This window comes from Copadichromis virginalis, linkage group LG12, assembly GCF_057382275.1.
Source record: "Copadichromis virginalis isolate Kocher_CV1m ecotype Utaka linkage group LG12, C_Virginalis_male_GT1.1, whole genome shotgun sequence".
Classification (NCBI taxonomy): domain Eukaryota; kingdom Metazoa; phylum Chordata; class Actinopteri; order Cichliformes; family Cichlidae; genus Copadichromis; species Copadichromis virginalis.
In genome coordinates this window covers 1,900,158-1,922,643 of record NC_140629.1, presented here as the reverse complement: position 1 = coordinate 1,922,643, position 22,486 = coordinate 1,900,158, and the positions used below count along the sequence as shown (strand labels likewise).

Below are 22,486 nucleotides of genomic sequence, written 5' to 3'. Positions count from 1 at the left end.
ACCAATGTTGGGCAGGTTACATTGAAAAAGTAATTAATTATAATTACTAGTTACTTCTTCAAAAAGTAACCGAGTTTTGCAAACAACAAAGTTTTTTGCAGCTGTTTACTGTCACGGCTGCCGAGGCGAGCCGTGTGGAGTTGGAAGAAGGACCCAAGATGCAGGCAGTGGATGAGATACCGGTGGTTTTATTTACAGAGGTGTAGTGGCAAACAAACAGTGGGGCATAACAATTAACTAAAGACACCTAAACTGGGAGAACTAAAAATAACAGACCTGGGAGCATATGACAACGGGATGAGAAGCAGAGAGACGCAGACGAGGAACAGGACACCGTGGAACACAGGGTAACAGACTGACACGGAGTTACACAGACGAACCGGCAACAGGCAGGAAAACACACAGGGCTTAAATACACACACCAGTAATCAGGGGATGAGAGACAGGAGGGCAACACAGCTGGGAGGAATCTGGGCTGACGGGACAGGGGAAACGTAAACTGATCACACTCACATACGACACGGACCTTCACAATAAAACAGGAAACTCAGACACATGGAACCAGACAAGACATTGAACTAAACAGACAGATTCACAAACAGATGGGGAGACACCATAGACAGACAGATACAGACGCAGACTCAGAGGCAGACCGAATATAACACAGAACCTAAACAATCATCTAGAAAATGATAACAAACTAAAAGCGCTGGGTCACTGACCCAGGACCATGACAGTACCCCCCCCCCCTCAAGGGCTGGCCCCAGACAGCCCAGCAGAAACACAAAAACAGACCAAAACAAAACAGAAAAGGACGCGACCAGGGCGGGCGGAGGGGGCCCAGGACGGAGGGACAGAGTCCAAAAAGGCCCAGATGGCCAAGTTCAGGAGGCCGAATGGCAGCGGGGCAGGTCCGGATGCCGGCCACGCAGTAGGCAGTGGTGCGGAAACAGTTCTGGGGGCCGACCGTGCAGACGGCAACAGCGGCGTGGAAACAGTTCTGGGGGCCGACTGTGCAGACGGCAACAGCGGCGTGGAAACAGTCCTGGGGGCCGACCGTGCGGACGGCAACAGCGGCGTGGAAACAAGTCCGGAGGCCGGCCACGCGGAAGGCAGTGGCGGCGTTCAGGAGGGCGTTCAGGAGGGCGTCCACGGTGGCGGAGATGCCCAACAAGCGGCCTGGCAGATGACCGACGATGTGGAGGTGGTAGTAGGGGACCTGAAGGCTGCGTGGCCCCTGCAGCCCCAGGCGAAGCGGAGGCTGGACCAGACGAGGCGGAAGCGGAGGCTGGACCAGACGAAGCTGATGAGGACGCTGAAGCAGAAGCTGGACCAGGCGATGCTGATGCTGAAGTTGGACCAGGCGACGCTGATGAGGATGAAGACACGGAGGCTGGACCAGACGAGGATGATGAGGATGCGGAGGCTGGACCAGACGAGGATGATGAGGATGCGGAGGCTGGACCAGACGAGGATGATGAGGATGCGGAGGCTGGACCAGGCGAAGAGGCTGAAGCAGAAGCGGAGGCTGGACCAGGCGAAGAGGCTGAAGCAGAAGCGGAGGCCGGACCAGGCGAAGCAGCTGATGAGGATGCAGAAGCGGAGGCCGGACCAGGCGAAGCAGCTGATGAGGATGCTGAAGCGGAGGCCGGACCAGGCGAAGCAGCTGATGAGGATGCTGAAGCTGGAGCCGGACCAGGCGAAGCAGCTGATGAGGATGCTGGAGCCGGACCAGGCGATGCTGAAGCAGATGCTGAAACCGGACCAGGCGAGGCCGAAGACTCTGAGGCCGCAGCAGGCGAGGATGATGAAGCTGCAGCAGGCGAGGGTGATGAGACTGCAGCAGGCGAGGGTGATGAGACTGCAGCAGGCGAGGGTGATGAGACTGCAGCTGATGGCTGGACGGGCTCCTCGGGCCCCCCAGCTGACGAGGCAGAAGGCTGGACGGGCTCCTCGGGCCCCCCAGCTGACGAGGCAGGACACTGGACGGGCTCCTCGGGCCCCCCAGCAAAAACAGTCTCAGAACCAGTGGGCACTGGAGCCCCTGGCACACACAGAACAGAACCAGCAGGTGCGGAGACCTCTGGCAGGAACGCAACAGAACCAGCAGGCACACGGGCCTCTGGCAGGAACGCAACAGGACCAGCAGGCACGCGGGCCTCTGGCAGGGACAGAACAGGACCAGCAGGCACGCGGGCCTCTGGCAGGGACAGAACAGGACCAGCAGGCACGCGGGCCTCTGGCAAACACATAGCGGCCTGCAGCTGCGCAGAGCATTGACCCTGCTCAGGCAGCGACAGCCGGGTGCAGTCCTCAGCTGGCTTCTTAAACTCCAGGGGTCCAGAGTCTGATGGGGGCTGAAACCCAGCCTCTGGGGAGGCCCTGGAGTGCATCTCAGTCTCAGAACTAGCCAGCCTTTGAGGAATGTTGACATTATTATTAGATTTGTCTCTCTGCTTGGAATGGATGGGCGAGGAATAGTGTCTTTCGGGTAGAATTGACTTATATTGTTTTACAGGTGAAGCAACTGACACAGGATGCAGGGCTGGTGGCTGCTGAACAGGAGGCTGAACTGAAGGTGACTGACATAATGGTTGTGATGACAACGGTGGTGAAGTTGGAGACTGAACGGAGGATAAAGCTGATGATTCTTCTGCCAACTGAGCTACTGACTGGGCTATGGATTGTAACATGGTTTGTAATAAGTCCGGCTGTGACTGTAATGGAGCTCTGGATTGTGAGGCTGAATGTGGCGGAGGTGGCGACTGGGCTTCTGGCCGGGCGGCTAACTGAGCTTCTGGCCGGGCAGCTAACTGAGCTTCTGGCCGGGCGGCTAACTGAGCTTCAGGCGATAAACAGTTTTTGTCCTGTGCCGTACAGAACATCACCCCTGAGTAGACGGTCCCACAGTTCAGACCAACAATACTGTCCTGTCCACTCACCACAGCTGGCCGCTCGGAAATCCCCAGGTCCGACTGTGGCGAGGAGCGTCGGCAGCGTGAGCGCCGTTTCCCCCTTGAAGGCTGGGTTGACGGGCCGGGCAGAACATCCTCTGTCGGACCGGGCAGTGAAGCATGAGTTGCAGGGTGGGTGGTAGCAGCCGGGGGGTGAAGACGGAGTCCGTTCAGAATGAAATTCTGTGCGAGCGGGTGAAGTGAGCTGAGCAGCCAGGGGAGACCAGAAACCAAGCGCTGTAGCCGATTAGCCACGGCTTGGCGAAATTCTCTCCCCTCGTGCTCCAGCCACGCGTTAATTAATTTGTCCACGGAGTAAACAATGTCCTCCCGGAGCTCCTTGGGCGGGTTGAATGCTGCTGGGTCCATAGTGGCTGGTTCGTACTGTCACGGCTGCCGAGGCGAGCCGTGTGGAGTAGGAAGAAGGACCCAAGATGCAGGCAGTGGATGAGATACCGGTGGTTTTATTTACAGAGGTGTAGTGGCAAACAAACAGTGGGGCATAACAATTAACTAAAGACACCTAAACTGGGAGAACTAAAAATAACAGACCTGGGAGCATATGACAACGGGATGAGAAGCAGAGAGACGCAGACGAGGAACAGGACACCGTGGAACACAGGGTAACAGACTGACACGGAGGAACACAGACGAACCGGCAACAGGCAGGAGAACACACAGGGCTTAAATACACACACCAGTAATCAGGGGATGAGAGACAGGAGGGCAACACAGCTGGGAGGAATCTGGGCTGACGGGACAGGGGAAACGTAAACTGAGCACACTCACATACGACACGGACCTTCACAATAAAACAGGAAACTCAGACACATGGAACCAGACAAGACATTGAACTAAACAGACAGATTCACAAACAGATGGGGAGACACCATAGACAGACAGATACAGACGCAGACTCAGAGGCAGACCGAATATAACACAGAACCTAAACAATCATCTAGAAAATGATAACAAACTAAAAGCGCTGGGTCACCGACCCAGGACCATGACATTTACTAAAAATGCAGCCAAGGCGTTTTTTAAATAAATATTTCAAACTATTTACAGAACAATCAGCTGCTCTGCATCAGATAAGAGTCACACAAATTATTTGTGCTGCTCCAAAAAATAATTTCTGTCCACGATAAAGGAGAACAACACAGCCTGATACCTGCAGGGCTGACAGCAGCAGGTGTGTCACTGCTCCTGTTTCCCCCTAGAGACAGTGTTTACACTGTAATCTGTCTTTCAAGATTCAAGATTCAAGAGCTTTATTGTCAGTACACAGTACACACAGTACACACAGTACACACAGTATACACGTACCGAAATGCTGTTTCACCACAAGCCCCGCATGGTGCATTTGTAAGTGTACAAAAGATATAAATAATAATAAATAAATAACGTGCTACATTTCTGTAAAATTAAGAGGTAAAAAAGTACTAATTACTGACTATACAATACTATAATGATAACTATACAATACTAACTGCACGATAAACAAAGACAGGACCGAGACAATGTGAAGTGGATTGTTGTTTGTGTTGTTTTTGAGTCTTTTGATGAGTATTGTGAGGTGTGTGTGAGGTGTGTGTGTATATCAGTCCTTTGGTGGTAGTGAGTTGAAGCTCTTGCTCTGTCTGGTCGTTACAGTTTTGATGCTGCGAAACCGTCTGGCAGATGTAGGGAGGGAGAACAGCATGTGAGGGGTGGAGAGTGTCCTTCACTATGCTGTTCGCACATTGGATAATGTGTTTGTCGTACATTTGGGAGACGGGTGCAGAGGGCCTCCAGTGACCCTCTCTGCTGTCCTCACTATCCGCTGCTGGCTTTTTAGCAGCACCTGTGACATTCAGCGGTCGCCACATTGTTCTGACACACACAACAAAACCATTGACTACACAACACACTAACTTTAGAGTCCAAACACACTGAACGTCACAAATCTCTCACATCTCAAAACTCTCTTTCTTTCACTCTCCAGCCGCTGTCACTCCTAAAACTTGCCCCTCTTCCTGAATAACCAAACGTCATGTTGCCATATCACATATCATATACATTTTTCCACCAATAGAAAGGCTGGGTTTTTTGTTTTTGTTTGTTTGTCTGCACGGCTCTAGAGCTCTGATGCTTCGCATTACGCTCGGTGATGTAATGCAGCTGCTTGGCCAGAGAAACCTGAAGCTCTCTATCCACAGTTATAGAGAGAATCTGAAGGCTATGTGAATTTTGTAGGTCTGCAGCCATTTAGAAGAAGAAGATAAGACTTTATTGATCCCACCACGGGGACATTTTTTGCGTTGTCCTGCAGAAAGTTGGCGAGCTCTGCACACTGTGCTCCTCAGCGTCCGTTGACCCCACTCTGTGCAGTCTACCACTGTGTGGCTGAGTTGCTGTCACTCCCAGTCACTTCCACTTTCTTATAATACCACTAACAGTTGTCTGTGGAATATTTAGTGAGGAAATTTCATGACTGGGCTCAATGAACAGGTGGTATCAAGGAAGAATTTACTGAACTGCTGACAGTAACCTGTTTTTTCAACAAGGCCTAGTTGCTTGATTTTATGGACCCGAGGTGACAAAAGTGATTATAACCCCAGAATTGAATGATTTGGATGGGTAAGTGAATACCTGAGGCAGGGCACACCTCAGGTTGCCAGTCTGTCACAAGGCTAACAAAATAGATTAATATAAATAACCTCAATGTTGGATCAAACCTCACATGACGCCTCAGGTTGTTAGTAAAGTCGTGCTGTATTACAGCCGTTACATGACTTTTCGCCTGTATGTCTCAAACAGTTTGTCAAACACTGTCAAAATTCTAAAAACATTTCAGAGGTTTTTTGTGTTTTTACATTTTAAAAAGTTTAGTTTACTCAATGCCAGAGTTTGTGTAGATGAATTGTAGATGAATATTATTTTGTTACACTATTACAACATCTATTACAGTAAAGGTTTTCTTTGATTCGTCAGAGGAAGTTAAATACCTTGACCCATCTAGCAGCTGATGCTTTGTCAATCCACAATTTAGAGATTCTACCAACTTTCATCACCAAACAGATTCATTCGATGTATCAGAAGAAGTCTTTTAATGAAATACCTAAAGGATTGTGTCTCTGGCTTTTGATGTGTCGTAATGCTAACCCTGCCACTCCCTTTGGCTTTCACTTGGTTTTCACATGTTAAAGTCATCACACATGTTTTATTGCATCATTTCAGTAAGTTGTTTTAAGGTTTCACTTCCACAGTTTAGTATTTTATATTTGTGCTTTTGCATCTATTTGCTCCTTTTTTGTTCTATTAACAATTAAGAAGTTTTTACAATTACAGCTCTTAATGAGCAAACGCTTGACTTCAGCTATCATCCATCTTACAATTACACAGGAAAATGGGGAGAGTAATTTTTCCAGAGTTAATTTTATTTTCACTCATTTTGGATTGTAATCATTTCGATTGGCCGCCAGAGTTGGAGCAAAAGAACAGAGGAAATTCCCATGGAGTAATATGGCGTGACCACGCCCACTATCCCTCAGTGGAACAGAGACAACTGTCAGAGGTGAGCCAGGTAAGTGAGTAAAGTGCTCAATAATGATTGAATTTAGGATGAAATGGGGGATTTGTGTTTATCTGAAAGGTCTGTGAGTAACATTACAGCTTGAGAGTTTGTGGCTCTTACATGCTGCATAATTGGCAAGGTTGACACTTACGTTAGCTTCTGCTAAATTAATGTCATTAGACTCACAGACAGCATTAAGGTATATATCACTAAACTAAGTTTAGCATTGCTCAATAGCTGCTTTAGGTAGGATAACTGACTGAGTAGTGTGTTTGTAGCAAATCCAGTGCACCAATGTTTTATCCAAAGGTCGGTGAGCACGTGTTTTACTCCAAACTGAGTCATGAAAATTGACTTTTTTACCTGATGTTCTGTTAGTAATATGTGTGTTTTATCGAGGATTGACGTTTGTGGATGTTTCACCTGTTCAGTTAGAGAGCACGTGTGGTTTACTCTGAACTGAGTCACATACACGACTGTTTTCGCCTGATCGTTGGTTAGGAGCATGTGTGTTTAATGGACTGAGTCTTGTATGTGTACTGCTGTTATATGGGCTCAAAATGTGGTCATAAATATTTTGTACTTGTAAATCAGGATTTGTATGTGTAAAAAGAATGTGTGTGTGTAAAAAAGATCGTTACATTTGTGATTGACATGACATTGACCAATCAGATGAAAGGAAGAAAAATAGGGTCAAAATTCGTACTTGTAACTTGCAGGGTTTTTTTTGGCTAAGTCCACACACAAATTCTTCTTACACATACAAAACTGATTTACAAGTACAAAATATTTATGACCACATTTTGAGCCCATACTGTTAGTTTAGCAAGCACGTGTGTTTTACTCGAATTGAAAAGCATACATGGTTGCAGTCTGCACAAGTGTGCAGTTTTAGATGTTTCTTAAGCCCTTTGTGTTTTGTGTGTGCCTGTGTTTTGTTCAATTTTGTAAGTATTTGTAGTAAATCTAATTATTTAAAAATATCCTTTTCATATCATGAAGGATGTGAGCTGTGCGTGTGAAGTACAGAGAGCAACAGAAGTGCATCAGTTTTGAGGGCCAGCTGACCTACAGATCATTTCTGGAATGCGGTGAGTAAAAAACTTCAACATTTCCTGCGTGTTTCATGGTGTGAATCAGTCAAGCTTTGGGATGATGTTATAATAGCTGCTATACCAACTGTTTAGGTTTATTTTGTTCAATTAAGTTAATTTCACTTTCTTTGCCTTGTTCTGGTGTTTATTTCAAATGTATAATGCAATTTTATTATGTTCACAGTTGCCAAGAAGTTCAACATCCCGAACATGTGGCTTCTCTAAGATACCGAAACCAAAAACAAGGGGCACAAGAGTCCAAAGCCAGTCCAAAAACACAAGAAAACAGCCCACAAACACAGGAAAACAGATCAAAAACAAAACCAAACTAGAGCTCAACAAGAGTCCAAGAAAAGTTCAGGGGGTCGACCCGGGGGTCGACAACACAAGGACGAGGACAGTTCTGGAGGCCGGCCGTGCACACGGCAACGGCGGCCACGCAGGCAAACCCAATCAGGAGGCCGACCACTTGGAAGGCAGTGGCGGCCACTGAGCAGGTCCGGAGGCCGTCCCCGAAGGCCATGATGCCAACTTGGAGGCCTGGAAAACGGCCAGCAGAGGCGAAGCGGAACAGGTCGAGCTGGCTATGACGGCGGTGTGGCAACCGCAGGACCAGATGAGGCAGGACCAGACAAAGACGAAGGCGAGGCAGGACCAGACGAAGGCGAGGCAGGACCAGACGAAGGCGAAGGCAGAGCTGGACCAGACAAAGCTGGAGACATTCAAAAATAAACTAATCAATCAAAACTCAAAATACTGGGTCGAAACTGACCCAGAACCGTGACAACATGTATGCTTCAAACAGGACCACTGTTGCATAGCTGGTGCAATGAAGCAAAACACTTTGAAAAAACAATTGAAAAATTTCAAAAATGTAACTAAAACGTTGGCAACAAAACATCAAAGTGCTTTTGCTTTCAGTTGGCTGACATTTGACCCCAAGAGACTGACCACTGGACCAGGTAACATGCTTTCTTGAAATGCATTGGACTGGGGCTGTGAGATGGCAGAGACTCTTCAGCTACCGATCAACACCAAGCTGTTAAATGTTAGACGGGCAAAACACCATGGAGATATTTATTGTGCAGATTTAGTTGTTTGTATAAAGGTCCATAGTGAAATGCCAGTTTTTCCACCTTGTTGTTGTGAAGGATGAGAGGTTATTGCTGATTACTTTTGCACTGCAAACAGTCTCAATGAGCATTTCAATGCTTTTCAAGTTGTGTGTAAAAGAGACGGACCTCATGTAATTCATGCCAAAGAGCTTTTCTGCTGTAAAGCATTTGATTTACAGGTGTCACACAGTCATGGTGATTCCACAGTTTATACTGTACCAAACTGTTTCCTCTGAACAATAAAGGTGGCTGCCGAAACAAAAATATATTTTCTGGTTTGTTTATTGTACCTTTAAAACCTTGCAGTGAATGATTGTAATACAGTTACATAGTGAGTGAAATAAAGTTAATTTTTCTTCTATTTATATTCAGAGTAAAATTCTGTTCTATTTAGAATGAAATTAGGGTGGAGTTTTTATTTTATACTAAACTGAGTAAATTATCATCATGCAGAGTAAAACATTTGCACTAAACAGAGTATATTTAACTGTGAAAGTATGACTCTGCCATAAGAGTCGATTTTACTCCATTTAGACTGGGACCAAATACTCTTAGAGTACAATTGTATTCAGTTTGAGTGAAATTTACTCAGTGAACTTTACTGTGTGGGCAGCATCAGAGTGTGGAAATGTTTTGTGTGTCTGCCCTATGCTGTCATCTTCAACAACATCCTAATGATGAAGCCTTAAATACTAATGTGTGAGAATGCTTTCGCAGCAATAATAGTGCAACAGAAATATATTTCCGTCCTCTCTTTAGTAAAAATGTTCAGACCAAACAAAAACATAGAATACCATTATACCAGTACTCAAGAGTGCAACAACCTCCTCTGCAAACGAAATCATTCACACGCTGACGATGACGATTGTGTTGTACACTTTCCTCCCTGCCTTCGTTTATGGAGCTGAGCAGAAGTAGATAAACAGTTTGCTTCCCCTGTGTCCCGACATCAATCATTCATTTCAAGGGTTAAAAGCACAAAGTCAATGACAGGAGAAATTCTCTCTCCATTATTGGCTCAGAGGTGCATAGTGAATGCTTAAGCAATGAAGCCAAGCATAAAGATGATTACTGCACTACCACAGGCCCCTGTATGGCCACATTGTTCTAATTACAAATTCTTCTTCTCTTAGCAGCTGAGAGATTAACTGACGATGACTGTCAGACTGTGTGCAGACTGGATTTCTTCCACTCGCTCTGCCATTGCTCAGTGTTATAATGACACATAGTCTGAAAAGATTATTTGTGCTGACAAAAGGCCTCCATTGACACTCCTTTATTCCTTATATCTCTTTCAGGGAATCACAGAGACAAATGTAACACCTTCAGTATTGAAAACACATAAGTCTTGTTTTAAGAGGCTTGTGCCTCAGACAAAGGCCGAGGCTTTTATTTATTACCTCAATCTTTGTTTGGTTAGCTATGTCTTCAGCAAAATAATAGTTTTATAGATTGGCACTGATACATGTTTTAATCAGTGATAAAGTGATGAAAAGCTGCAGAGGGAACATGGAGGCCTGCTCGGCTCTAGTGCTGGTCGCTGCACTTTTCCTAACTATACAATTCAATTCCCTCTACAACTCGTGTATTGTATGAAAACAGTACAATGTGTCATGGTTTGGGTTTTTTGCACTGTAAAAGCAGACTAAACTTTTCAGTTTGCTGACTTTACAAACCAAGTCTGCACTGCAAAGTTTTTTATTTATCTGGTTAAATATTATAGTGCAAGTTAACTAACAGACACATTCATGTACTAGTTGCAGCGCCACAGCAAAATCATGAATCTTAAATGGATTTAGAGTTTTATTGCAAACTCTGTGCACAACTCAATATGTAGAATAGACACCACAAACAAACACAATGTGAATAGCTGAACCTTTGAATACTCAGAACAGAAGAGCGACAACAGCGACAACAATGATGGGGAGACGCACTTTAACTCTTCGCTGGTTGTGCTTTCAGTATTATTATATCTGTGTGCTGTCACCAAGGGGCTCTGTCAGAAACACGTCTGTGGTCAGAAAAAGGAGTCAGGGAGGCAAAACAGTTAAATAAAACAGTTTTATTGAAGTTATTCAACTAAAAGAGACGGACAAGCCGTTATCACCATAAAAGAAACACAAACAAAACTCAGGCGTTGGTCAAATAAAGCAAAAAGTCAAAAGGAAAGCGCAGCTCACTAGCTGGAAACACCGCAAACACTCAGCTCACTAGCTGTACCCACACACAAATGGCACTCTGGCCCAGAGCTCACCCTGCTCTGGGCTTAAATACCCTTAATTTCTGATGGGAGTCAGCTGCGCCGGAGGGAAAGGTGGCATCTCAGGCAGGAGGTAGTGGGACACGCCCACACAGGCACCCTCAGGAGAGAGAGAGAGGGAGAGAGAGAGAGAGAGGCCCTGCTAAGGCCGTAACAATATATATATCAACCTCATGGTCAACTCCACTACTACCCACTTTATGTTCAAACCCACATTTTAATAAATCAGTGTTCAACTTACAGGAAGTGTCAGTAAAAGGTAAATGGAGTGGTTCTTATCGCTTTTCTTCTCTACCTGAATCCTCAAAGTGTTTCATATAACTTGTGTGATTCAGAGAGGTGGCAGAGGGAGACATGCACACTGTGGAGTTATACTGTGGGCTTCTTTGTGTAAACTGTATTGTGTTATAAATCCCCTCTGAAATATGCATTCATGCATTACTGCAATACTGAAACACATGTGTGTATATAGCTGTAGGGGAGTGTGTAGCCAAGCCAAGCCAGTGCTATGTATACAGCAACCACTGACCACAGTGCTGAACACAGCAATAAAAATACAGTAGAATACAATAAAAATGAAATAAATAAAAAAAATTCTAAATAAATTGAATCAAAGTTCTAACAAAAATCACCAAAGCCAGACAGAAGAGGAGGGTCTTAAGAGAAATCAGCAGTGTGGAGGCCTCTGTGTAACGGCACCATGACGAACCTGGATCTCGTTCAGGAGCCGCTGGTCAGCTGATCTGGAGCTCAGGTGTCGCAGCTCAAAGGGATCAGGTTGGCAAGGCTGTTCTAAAGTTATCCACTGAGCATTAAACTGGACCAGTATGCTTCCTTTTCTGTGTAGCAGGTCACAGCTGTGTGGCTAACACCAATACAGAGTAGTCTACCCGAGTAATGATAAAGGCATGGATTACTATTTTACAATGATCTGACAACATGTTTGTTGTCTCACTTCAAAGAAGCTGTGTGTTACCATCGCACGGATCTATCACATCGCTGTCCTTCCTGGAATCCAGTGACATTAAATGGTGACAGGCTTTAAACTGTGTACAGGAGAGCACCCACCAGTGACACCACAATCACCTCTTTCTTGTTTTAATTCAAATTCAGGAACTTTGGAGCCATTCGTGCTTTGAGTTCCTTAACTCAGTTAAAGTCTGTATGGAGTCAGCATCCTGCTGTTTGGCACATAAACCAGTGAGAAACACCTCATGTAACGTTGCATCAGAGCACACAGCCATGATGGTCTGAGGAAATGAAACATCTGTGAATCAGGAGGACGTTTTGTGTTTCAAAGTAAACATGACCCTGGCTGAGTCAACATTTACTCGTACACGACGACTGATTCTGCTTTTTTAGCCGGATGAAGAGTCCTGATTTTAAGCTTAATCTTTGATACAGAAATCACTTTTTGTCTGCATGAAAAGCCTTTTCTGCACTTTAGTTAACTCAGAGTGATCTCCAGGCTCTGCACCTTTCAGAATTACTGCCACTATTGTCTTGTGTGGAAACATCAATCTTTTCTTTAATAGTGTCTCATTCATTCACATGCCATCAACACAAAATGAAGCCGTAATTACTGGCCTTAATTGATGTGGCTTTACCACCTAAGATGATACTTCAGAGCTTTCTTCCCTTTCACTGTTTAGGGCCCACTGCTGTTGTTTGCACTATATTTCTGCAGCTATTGATCACTATTATGGTAAATCCAATGGCCACAATGGAACTCTGTCAGCAAAATGCAGGTTAATTATCTCAGGGTCAACCACTTTGGAGTCTTTACAAAGAATTAGCTATTCTCTTTACACCTAACACTCTGGTGACAGTGGCAGAGAAAAGGACATTAAAGAAACTGATGGACATTATGGACAATGCTGGGCATCCTCTGCACACGGCCATAAACAATCAGAAGAGTCTGTTCAGTGACAGGTTGCTTCTCCCCAAGACAAGAACTAACAGACTTAAAAACTCCTTTGTCCCACACGCCATCAAACTGTTTAACTCCTCTCTGGAGGGGAGAGGGAGGGGAAACAGGAGGACAAAGGAGGGGGGAACAACTAAGCTGTAGTGCCTCTTCACCTCACTGTACAATACCTTGTGCAATACTTTTTGTAAATAGTCAACAGTGCAATAGACTCAATACTTGAAATGTGCAATTCACTTGTATTTTTATTTTTTATTCCTATTTATTCTATTTATCCCCTTTGTATATTTTATTTATATTTGTCTCTGTATTTATATGTGTGTGTGTGTGTGTGTGTGTGTGTGTGTGTGTGTGTGTGTGTGTGTGTGTGATATATATATATATATATATATATATATATATATATATATATATATATATATATATATATATATATAACAGTTCTGTAACTGTAACTTTGGTCGTTGCTGTGCTTTTTTTGGAAGTCGAATTTCCCAGAGGAACCCACCCGAGGGATTAATAAAGTTCTATCTTATCTTATCTTATCTTATCTTAACAATAAATGCAAATAGAAATTATTATCAGAGCCCTTTTATTTTGCTAATAAGGGGGCAGGTTGCTTTTTGTCTGGAGTATATTTGTGAAGTTTTCATTTATCTGTTATTCTGTTGTTGTTTTTCTCTCATGTTAATGTTTTTTCTTGTAATTCATGCCTGTTACACACAACACTGTTTCCCCCCAAAAGTTGTAACATTGTGTAAAACAGACAAAAATGAAAAAGGAGCATCAAGTAATCTAAAACCTGTTTTCCTGATCAAACATCTCACAAATAAATATAAATAAATAAATATGTATATTATGACAATATTACTAACATTTCCCAATCGATGTGTCTTTAGTGTTGTTGACCAGGAGGGCCTAACTGGCACTGTGGGATTTGAAACTGTAATGGCTTATTGTGTTAACAGTGGTTTTCTTGGTGACAGTGGGCCCAGCAGTTATGACTTCATTACCATTTTTTCTTGTGTAGAGTAAATTTATTTTACTTCCAGTGAATAATGGCACTAGCTGTCATTTTCTCCCCATGTTGTTGAGATGCTTGTAGCCAGTTCCAGTCTTGGTGATTTTACATGATGGTTAGTTTGAAGATTACACAAATTCAGGGTAACTTCAGGTGTAATTAACTGTGAATGCTCACTTAGTAACTGTTCATTTTTAAGTTGTTACAGATGAAAATTCTGTGTAATATACTGATTTAAAATCTTGCTTTAGGGGGTACCCATTTAAAGCTTTGTCTGATTAGATGTTGTTACGCATGGTGTTTTTCTGCAGGCTAATCTGTGTACTTTATGTAATGACAAACCTTTAAATAACGACTTATTTTCAATTCAATTCGATTCAATTTTATTTATACAACACCAAATCACAACAAGTTGCCTCAAGGTGCTTTATATTGTAAGGTAGACCCTACAATAATACATGCAGAGAAAACCCAACAATCATATGACCCCCTATGAGCAGCACTTTGGCGACAGTGGGAAGGAAAAACTCCCTTTTAACAGGAAGAAACCTCCAGCAGAACCAGGCTCAGGGAGGGGCGGGGCCATCTGCTGTGATTGGTTGGGGTGAGAGAAGGAAGACAGGATAAAGACATGCTGTGGAAGAGAGACAGAGGTTAATAACAGATATGATTCAACGCAGAGAGGTCTGTTAACACATAGTGAGTGAGAAAGGTGACTGGAAAGGAAAAACTCAATGCATCATGGGAATCCCCGGCAGCCTACGTCTATTGCAGCATAACTAAGGGAGGATTCAGGGTCACCTGGTCCAGCCCTAACTATATGCTTTAGCAAAAAGGAAAGTTTGAAGCCTAATCTTGAAAGTAGAGATAGTGTCTGTCTCATGGAAGCCAATGAAGGGAAGCCAAAACAGGAGAAATCTGCTCTCTCTTTCTAGTCCCTGTCAGGACTCTGGCTGCAGCATTTTGGATCAGCTGAAGGCTTTTCAGGGAGTTTTTAGGACTTCCTGATAATAATGAATTACAGTCGTCCAGCCTGGAAGTAATAAATGCATGAACTAGTTTTTCAGTCACTCTGAGACAGGATATTTCTAACTTTAGAGATGTTGCACAAATGGAAGAAAGCAGTCTTACATATTTGTTTAATATGTGCGTTGAAGGACATGTCCTGGTCAAAAATGACTCCAAGGTTCCTCACAGTGTTACTGGAGCCCAAGGTAATGCCATCCAGAGTAAGAATCTGATTAGATACCATATTTCTAAGATTTTCAGGGCCGAGTACAATAACCTCAGTTTGATCTGAATTAAGAAGCAGAAAGTTAGCGGCCATCCAGGTCTTTATGTCTTTAAGACATTCCTGCAGTTTAACTCATTGGTGTGTGTTATCTGGCTCCATGGACAGATAGAGCTGGGTGTCATCAGCATAGCAGTGTAAATGTATGCTATGGCTTCTAATGATGCTGCCTAAGGGAAGCATGTATAATGTAAACAGAATTGGTCCTAGCACTGAACCCTGTGGAACTCCATAATTAACCTCAGTGTGTGAAGAGGACTCTCCATTTACATGCACAAACTGGAGTCTATTAGATAGATATGATACAAACCACTGCAGCACAGTACCTGTAATACCTACAGCATGTTCTAATCGCTCTAATAGGATATTATGGTCTCGAACGCTGCACTGAGGTCTAGCAGGACAAGCACAGAGATGAGTCCACTGTCAGAGGCCATAAGAAGATCATTTGTAACCTTCACTAAAGCTGTTTCTGTGCTGTGATGAGCTCTGAAACCTGACTGAAACTCTTCAAATAAGCCTCTGCAGATGATCTGTTAGCTGTTTGACAACTACTCTTTCAAGGATGTTTGATATAAAGGAAGGTTGGAGATTGGCCTATAATTAGCTAAGACTGCTGGGTCTAGAGATGCTTTTTGAGTAAAGGTTTAACTACAGCCAGCTTGAAGGCCTGTGGTACATAGCTGAATAAGATTACACTTGTTTCATAGTGTAATCTTAACATGCTTTATCTTTACCTTTCTGCTGAAGCTGTTTGGGTGCCTGGGTCGTTGACCCAGATTTTTCTGTTTTGCATTATTATTGAACTTTGATTTTGATATTATTTATCATTTCTAGTCTTTTGGCTTCTTTGTTAGTTTTCTGGTTTCTGTCTGTTCTTCGGTTGTTCTGTCTCCCGTCTGCTGTATCCCCTTGTCAAGTCCGAGTCTCTGTGTTATGTTTCCTGTTTTACTTTGAAGTTCATGTCTCAGGTTATTGTATCGGGTTTTGCTTCCCTTGTCTCGTTAGCCCTGATTTGCCCCAGCCTTGTTTCCCTCCTGTTTCCTATTCCCTCTTTGCTCCCTCTGTGTATTTAAGCCCTGTGTTTTCCTTTGTCTGTGTGTGATTGCCGTCATCGATGGTGTGTGTTCTGTCTGTCTGCTACTTCAGTTTATTAGTATTTTCAGTCTAGTTATTTTGCCTGTGTGAGTCTGCACTTTGGATCCTCCTTACCACACTCCTGCCTGCACACAGCCTACACATGACAGAAGCAGATTCTATTTATCATATTTACTCATTGTGTCTTTATGGATTTAATAGCTTTACTGTAAGCAGTGCAGCTGCAGAAAGAAACACCTAAGCTAATAGCTTAACAGTCTGTGTGGGCAAAGGTAGCTTAGCTGCTGCCCAGCAGATTGTCCTGAGCCAACCGCATCCGGTTGATGGTGGGGAGTGTGTGGTACAGCATCACTTCCTGTTTCTGTTACAACACACAGGGGTGTTTTTGGTTACCTTACCTGTGTATTCAATTTTATAAATACCGTCTTGTTTCTATGGACGAGGATTAGAGCCACTGGAAAGAGAAAAAAATGGGAACATCCTATTCTCCGAATTTTGAGATTAAAGTCAGAATTCTGGAAAAAAAAAGTCTGATGCTTCGCCTCGTCCATCACAGCTGTAAAACTCAGTCTTACTCGTTATCATCGTCCACCTGGGCCTTACACAGAGTTTCTGTCTGATTTTTCATCTGATTTAGTGCTCAGCTCAGATAAAATAATTATCTTATCTTAAAAACTTCATATCACACCAACAAAGAGTTTGCTGCCACACTGCAGGCTTACTTATTGATTCTAGGATATTTAAAAGTAGGAGGGAGGCAGAGCCTTCAGCTTTCAGACCCTTTTGGTGGAACCAGCTCCCAGTTTGGGTTCGGGAGGAAGACGCCCTCTCTATTTTTAAGCTTAATCTTAAAATTTTCCACTTCAATAAAAGTGGAATAGGGTTGGATCAGGTTATCCTGATAGGCCTCGTCTGCTGGGGGATTCCCATAATGAGTGTTTCTTCTCCGCTTGCCTCTTTTTACTATTTGTGTTTATACATCTCTTTGAATTTAATCATTGTTGACCTGTGGCTGTCTTCCAAAGCATGTCTTTATCCTGTCTTTGTCCCGTCAGGAACGTCTTTCAGGATTAAGAACTCCATCTGCTAATAAGAGACTGCTCATTTCTTTGTAGGTGGTTAAAATGATGAACTCAGCAGGGGATCAAACACTCATACTGTTCCCATGTATGCATGACTAAAACAGTGTGCACATATCAGGCTTAGAAAAACGTTCTTTTATGTTATATTTCATGTTCCTGTCAGACATTTTCCTGGGTTGGGATAAATAAGAAGGTACAGACACGTATTGATGGAAGGAACCTCAGTTAATGGAATTGATTGTGAAAATAGTGTTTGCTTTCTGCAGGAACTCCGGTGAATCGGATTCCTATCATGGCCAAGCAGGTGTTGGACCTCTACATGCTCTACAAGCTTGTTACAGAAAAAGGCGGCTTAGTGGAAGTCATCAATAAGAAAATATGGCGGGAGATCACCAAAGGCCTTAACCTCCCTACCTCTATTACCAGTGCAGCTTTCACTCTCCGAACACAGTGAGTACAAGAACAGCTCACCGGTCATCTGGGAACTCTGGATGACCAACTCATTATTTTTTATTTTTGCTTATTTTAACGAGTGAAATTTAGATTTATTATGTATTTTTTATTTTCCTTAATTGCAAAGAAAGAGCTGGGTGTCACAGCATAAAAACATAAAAGGACTATTTGGTCATAAATGTGATATACACTGTTGTATGTTCATTTCAAAATTATTTTTATCTACTTAATCACCTCTTTTCCTCTATAAAACTTTGTCTTTGAAGTCAAAATCTAGTCAATATGACGTCTTTCTTCAAATATGTTAAATTCAGAGATTATTTTAGATGAGTGGATCCTTAACGTCCCACTCCTCACACACACACACACACAGCTGTGTGTGTGTCTATTTTAGCACTCTGCATCACTGTAAAAATAAAAGGACATCAGGTCCTTGAGCTTCTCTCAGATGTGATGAGAGGTAAGCCGAGGGGTCTTCATTTAGTCCCACCTTTCTCAGCAATTGAAAAAAATGTGACATTAAAACAAAATCAAATAATCAAAATAGTCACAAAAAATCAGGAAATCATTAGCATCTGTTTCGCAGGTATATGAAGTACCTCTACCCGTATGAGTGTGAAAAGCGGGGACTGAGCTCCCCTGGCGAGCTTCAGGCAGCTATTGACAGCAACCGCCGCGAAGGCCGAAGGCAGAGTTATGGCTCAGCCATCTTGAACTGCTCTCTTATGGGAAGCCAAAGCCTTCTGTCCTCACCAAAGATACAGATGTCCCACCTACCCATTCCTACTCACAACAGTGGCCAGATCTCCCAGGTTCCTGTGATCAAGAAAGGTAAGAGACAACAGCAAGGTGTAAGGTGGTGACTAGATTTTACCGTCATTTTATTTCCTGCTTTCTGCTGCATTGTTTACTCAACATGAGTTGTAGCTCAAGGACCTGATGTCCCTGTTTTTTCATTTGCTCTTTTCCTAATTTGTTATGCTAGGATGTTTATCTCTCTTATATGCATCTGTCTGCATCACAGTCATAGACCTGGTGTTGTTGCTTGACACAACCCCCACCCAGCACACACACACAAAAACACAAAATAAAAATCCCCCTGTGAGTATTAAATTATATGTTTATTGAGAGGGATCAGCTCAAAGTGTTGCCATAAAGGAGAACACTTGTCCTTTCATTCGGCTCCAAGAAAGCATGCTGCATGCTTTGCTCCAGTTGATGCCAACACAACCACAGACAGTTACTGTGAGTCCACTGGGTTTTGTCATAAATCACGCCAACACTTCGGCTACCTTCTGAAACAGCGTCAGCAATCATCAGTGACGTCACTTGCCCTTAAAGCAAACCTTCATACTTCATAACTTCTTACTGGATTTCGCGACACATGCTCTGAAACCTCCACACAGTGCGTCTCTAGCTCTTTCTGTTTGCCTCTGATGGAAACGTGTCTCGTGTTTCGCCTGCGCTGATTCCTGGATTCCCTGGTGTGTGGTGAACCAGCGTGATGTGTGAATATATTCACTGTAAATAAACTGAACTTTGCGTTTATTTACAGTGTTTTTCTGCTTTCCAACTTCCCTCTGTCACTGATATTTCAGATTTCATCTGTAAGTCAAATCCTTTTACTTGTCAGCGAGACCCCACTCCTCTGCTTCCCCTCATATCTGCTGCCATCTACTCTTCACTTACCACTGAACTGTTCCTGCCGTCTTCAAAGTTGCTGCCATCACCCCAATGCTGAAAAAAACAGGCTTAGATCCCAATAATTTTGATAATTTACCATATCTATCAAAAATTCTCTAAAAGATAGTTGCCACACAACTCCACTCATACTTAACTAACAATAATTTATATGAACAGTTCCAGTCTGGTTTTCGCCCCTTTCACAGCGCTGAAACAGCGCTAATACAAATACCCAATGATCTTCTCGTGGCAGCTGACTCTGGTTTACTCTCCATTCTTATTCTTCTCGATCTAAGTGCTGCTTTTCATTCTATCTCTCACTCAAATCTCCTCAGTAGGCTCGCCTCCATCGGTCTCTCCCATATCCCACTAGCCAGGTTTAAATCACTCAGTTTATTCGACTTAAATCCTTCACTTCTCAGCCCTTTCCTCTGGTCGCAGGCGTGCAGGGATCTGTCCTGGGGCCTCTTCTTTTCATTATCTAGCTTCTTCCGCTTGGACACATTTTTCGTAAATACAGTATCCATTTTCACTGCTATGCTGATGACACCCAGCTTTATCTGTCCACTAAACCTGATTCTGCTCTCCCCCGTCCTCCCTCACTCCTGTGTAGCTGAACTAAATTCATGGTTCTCTTCTAATTTTCTCAAACTCAATAGTAACAAATCTGAGCTCCTCCTGGTCGGCTCTAAACAAACACGATCCACAACTAATAGCTTTCCTATTACAATCAATAACTCCAAGAATTTCTCCATGTGTGAAAAGTCTGGGTGTCATCCTCGATAGTACTCTATCTCTTAACTCACACATCAGTAACGTCACTCGGTCTGCATATTTCCAACTCCGTAACATTATTCGTCTCCGTCCTTTTCTCTCCTCGCATGCCGCTGCCATTCTTCTTCATAGCCTGGTCACTTCCCGGGTCGATTACTGCAACTTCTTTCTGGTCTTAGTCAAAAATCTATCCATCAGCTTCAACGTGTCCAGAACTCTGCTGCTCGTATCATCACCAGGACTCCTTCTGTGCACCACATCACCACATCGTTGGGATTCAGGGAGGGGGAGTGTGTGTCTGTGTCAGTCTGCAGCCTCCCACTTCTGCCACCCATCCATCGTGTATGTAGGGAACGTCCCTCCAGGACAATCGGGCTCTCCCGAACACTCCTCGTTAAGAAGAGAGCGTCAAAATGCACTGAGGGACCAGTTGATCTCTTTAGAGAACAAGAGTCCTTTAGAGTTTTTCTACAAAGTTTAAACGACGAATTAAAGAATGAGTTAGCTGCTAAGGAGTTAGCCGCCTCGCTGGATTGTTTTATTGCAATGTGCATGAGAGAAGATGGCTACATCTGTGACCAAAGAAGAAACAGAAACGCTCTCACTCTCTCCTTCAGCAGAAATACTGTGGAAATGGCCGGAGGCAGAGAGAGGGATCTGATGACAAAGGGGGAGCAACCAATGCAGCTTGGTGGCGTTTGCCTCCCTCTGAGCACAGAAGCAGGTTAATGTAGCCAGAAAGGCAATTTCATTGATTCTTTCATTGGAAGACTTTTCCCTATCGTGGCTCATGATATGTTCAAAACTCTCATTACACACTTGCTCCCACACACTCCGAGCATTAACTGACTCCATGGTAGAACGACACTCTGGCTCTGAAGCTCTTCAAGTAACACTCGATGGACTTCCTGATGTAACTCATAAGATCCGCCTCTCTCTGCGTCTCTTATATTTGTTTGAAGAACTACTTACTCCACTGGTTCTGGGTCACCCCTACCGTTTCCTGATCCTCCATCCTCATCTCCAGACCCATCTGTTCTTCCCATTTAACACAGTCTGGCTGAAGTACTTTGAAAGGATTTGGCACTATCTCTCCCCCTCATAGAATATATGACTCCTCCTTCCCAGTGCTTCACTTTCCACCAGACAGCTGTATAGCTTGTCTAAACCTGAATGGGGGGTGGGCGATGAAAAATACTCATTAGCTGCAGGCATCATCTTCCTCTACCCTAGGTTCTTGTTTTTTAGTTGTCAAGAAGAAAGACAAAGCCCTGCAGCCCTGTATTGACTTCCTCAGGTTGAACAAAATAACTGTTATAAAAATATACACTGCCTCTACTGGCATTTGCTTCCAAGCTGTTACAGGGAGCCACCATTTTCATCAAACTAGAACTTTGCAATGCCTATCATCTGGTGTGGATTAGGCAGGCGGACGAATGGAAGACAGCCTTAACATCCACCTGGGCCACTTTGAGCATCTGGTAATGCTAACACTGTGTTTCATGGTGAACAATGTCCTCCAGAATTTCATTAACCATTTAGGTTTTGTCTATGCAGACAAAATCCTGATCTTCTCCTGGTCCCTCCAAGAGCACGACTCCCATATCCTGAGTGCCTCCTTAAAAACAAACTGGCTAAGTGAGAGAAGTACAAATTTCACATTCACACAGGTTCTTTCTTCCGGCACATTGTTGAGATGGAACACCTCAAACCTGAACCAGCTAAGGTGCAAGTAGTGATCGACTGGCCAGCTCCGGTTAACAGAGAATAGCTAGAAAAGTTGCACCTGTTTGGGTTTGTGAGCAGGCTTCCATGATATTGCTTAGTGTTTCATGCCCTCTTTAAAGCCTCTACCTACACCGCTCACCCATAGTCCCATATAGCTCTTGACCTTTGTCACTGGTTAACTCCTCTAGGTAAATAACACAGCAGTACTTACCACTATTGATCACTTCTCCACTTTGTTGCTCTGCCCAAGTTTCCCTCTGCATTAAAGATCATGCAACTCCTCCTCGACCATGTTTTCCGGCTTCCCTCTGGACATAGTGTCTGACTGCAGAATACTTCTGCATTCGCTTCACAAGTCTGATGAGAGTTCTGCACTGCACTCAATGCCAAGGTCAGTCTGTTCTCTGGCTTTATCCTCAGACGAACAGCTAAGCAGCAAATCAGGTATTG

At 43.8% G+C, this 22,486-nt stretch overlaps 1 protein-coding gene across 1 annotated transcript in view; it reads left to right on the top strand.

Moving 5' to 3' along the window:
• The window catches only part of arid3c (AT rich interactive domain 3C (BRIGHT-like)), a 70,232-nt gene that overhangs the window by 41,441 nt on the left and 6,305 nt on the right, over positions 1-22,486 (top strand). The window contains exons 4-5 of the mRNA XM_085474318.1: positions 17,665-17,848; positions 18,438-18,682. Of these exons, the coding sequence (XP_085330444.1) occupies positions 17,665-17,848; positions 18,438-18,682 (429 nt within the window). The remainder of the gene's footprint in view (positions 1-17,664; positions 17,849-18,437; positions 18,683-22,486) is intronic.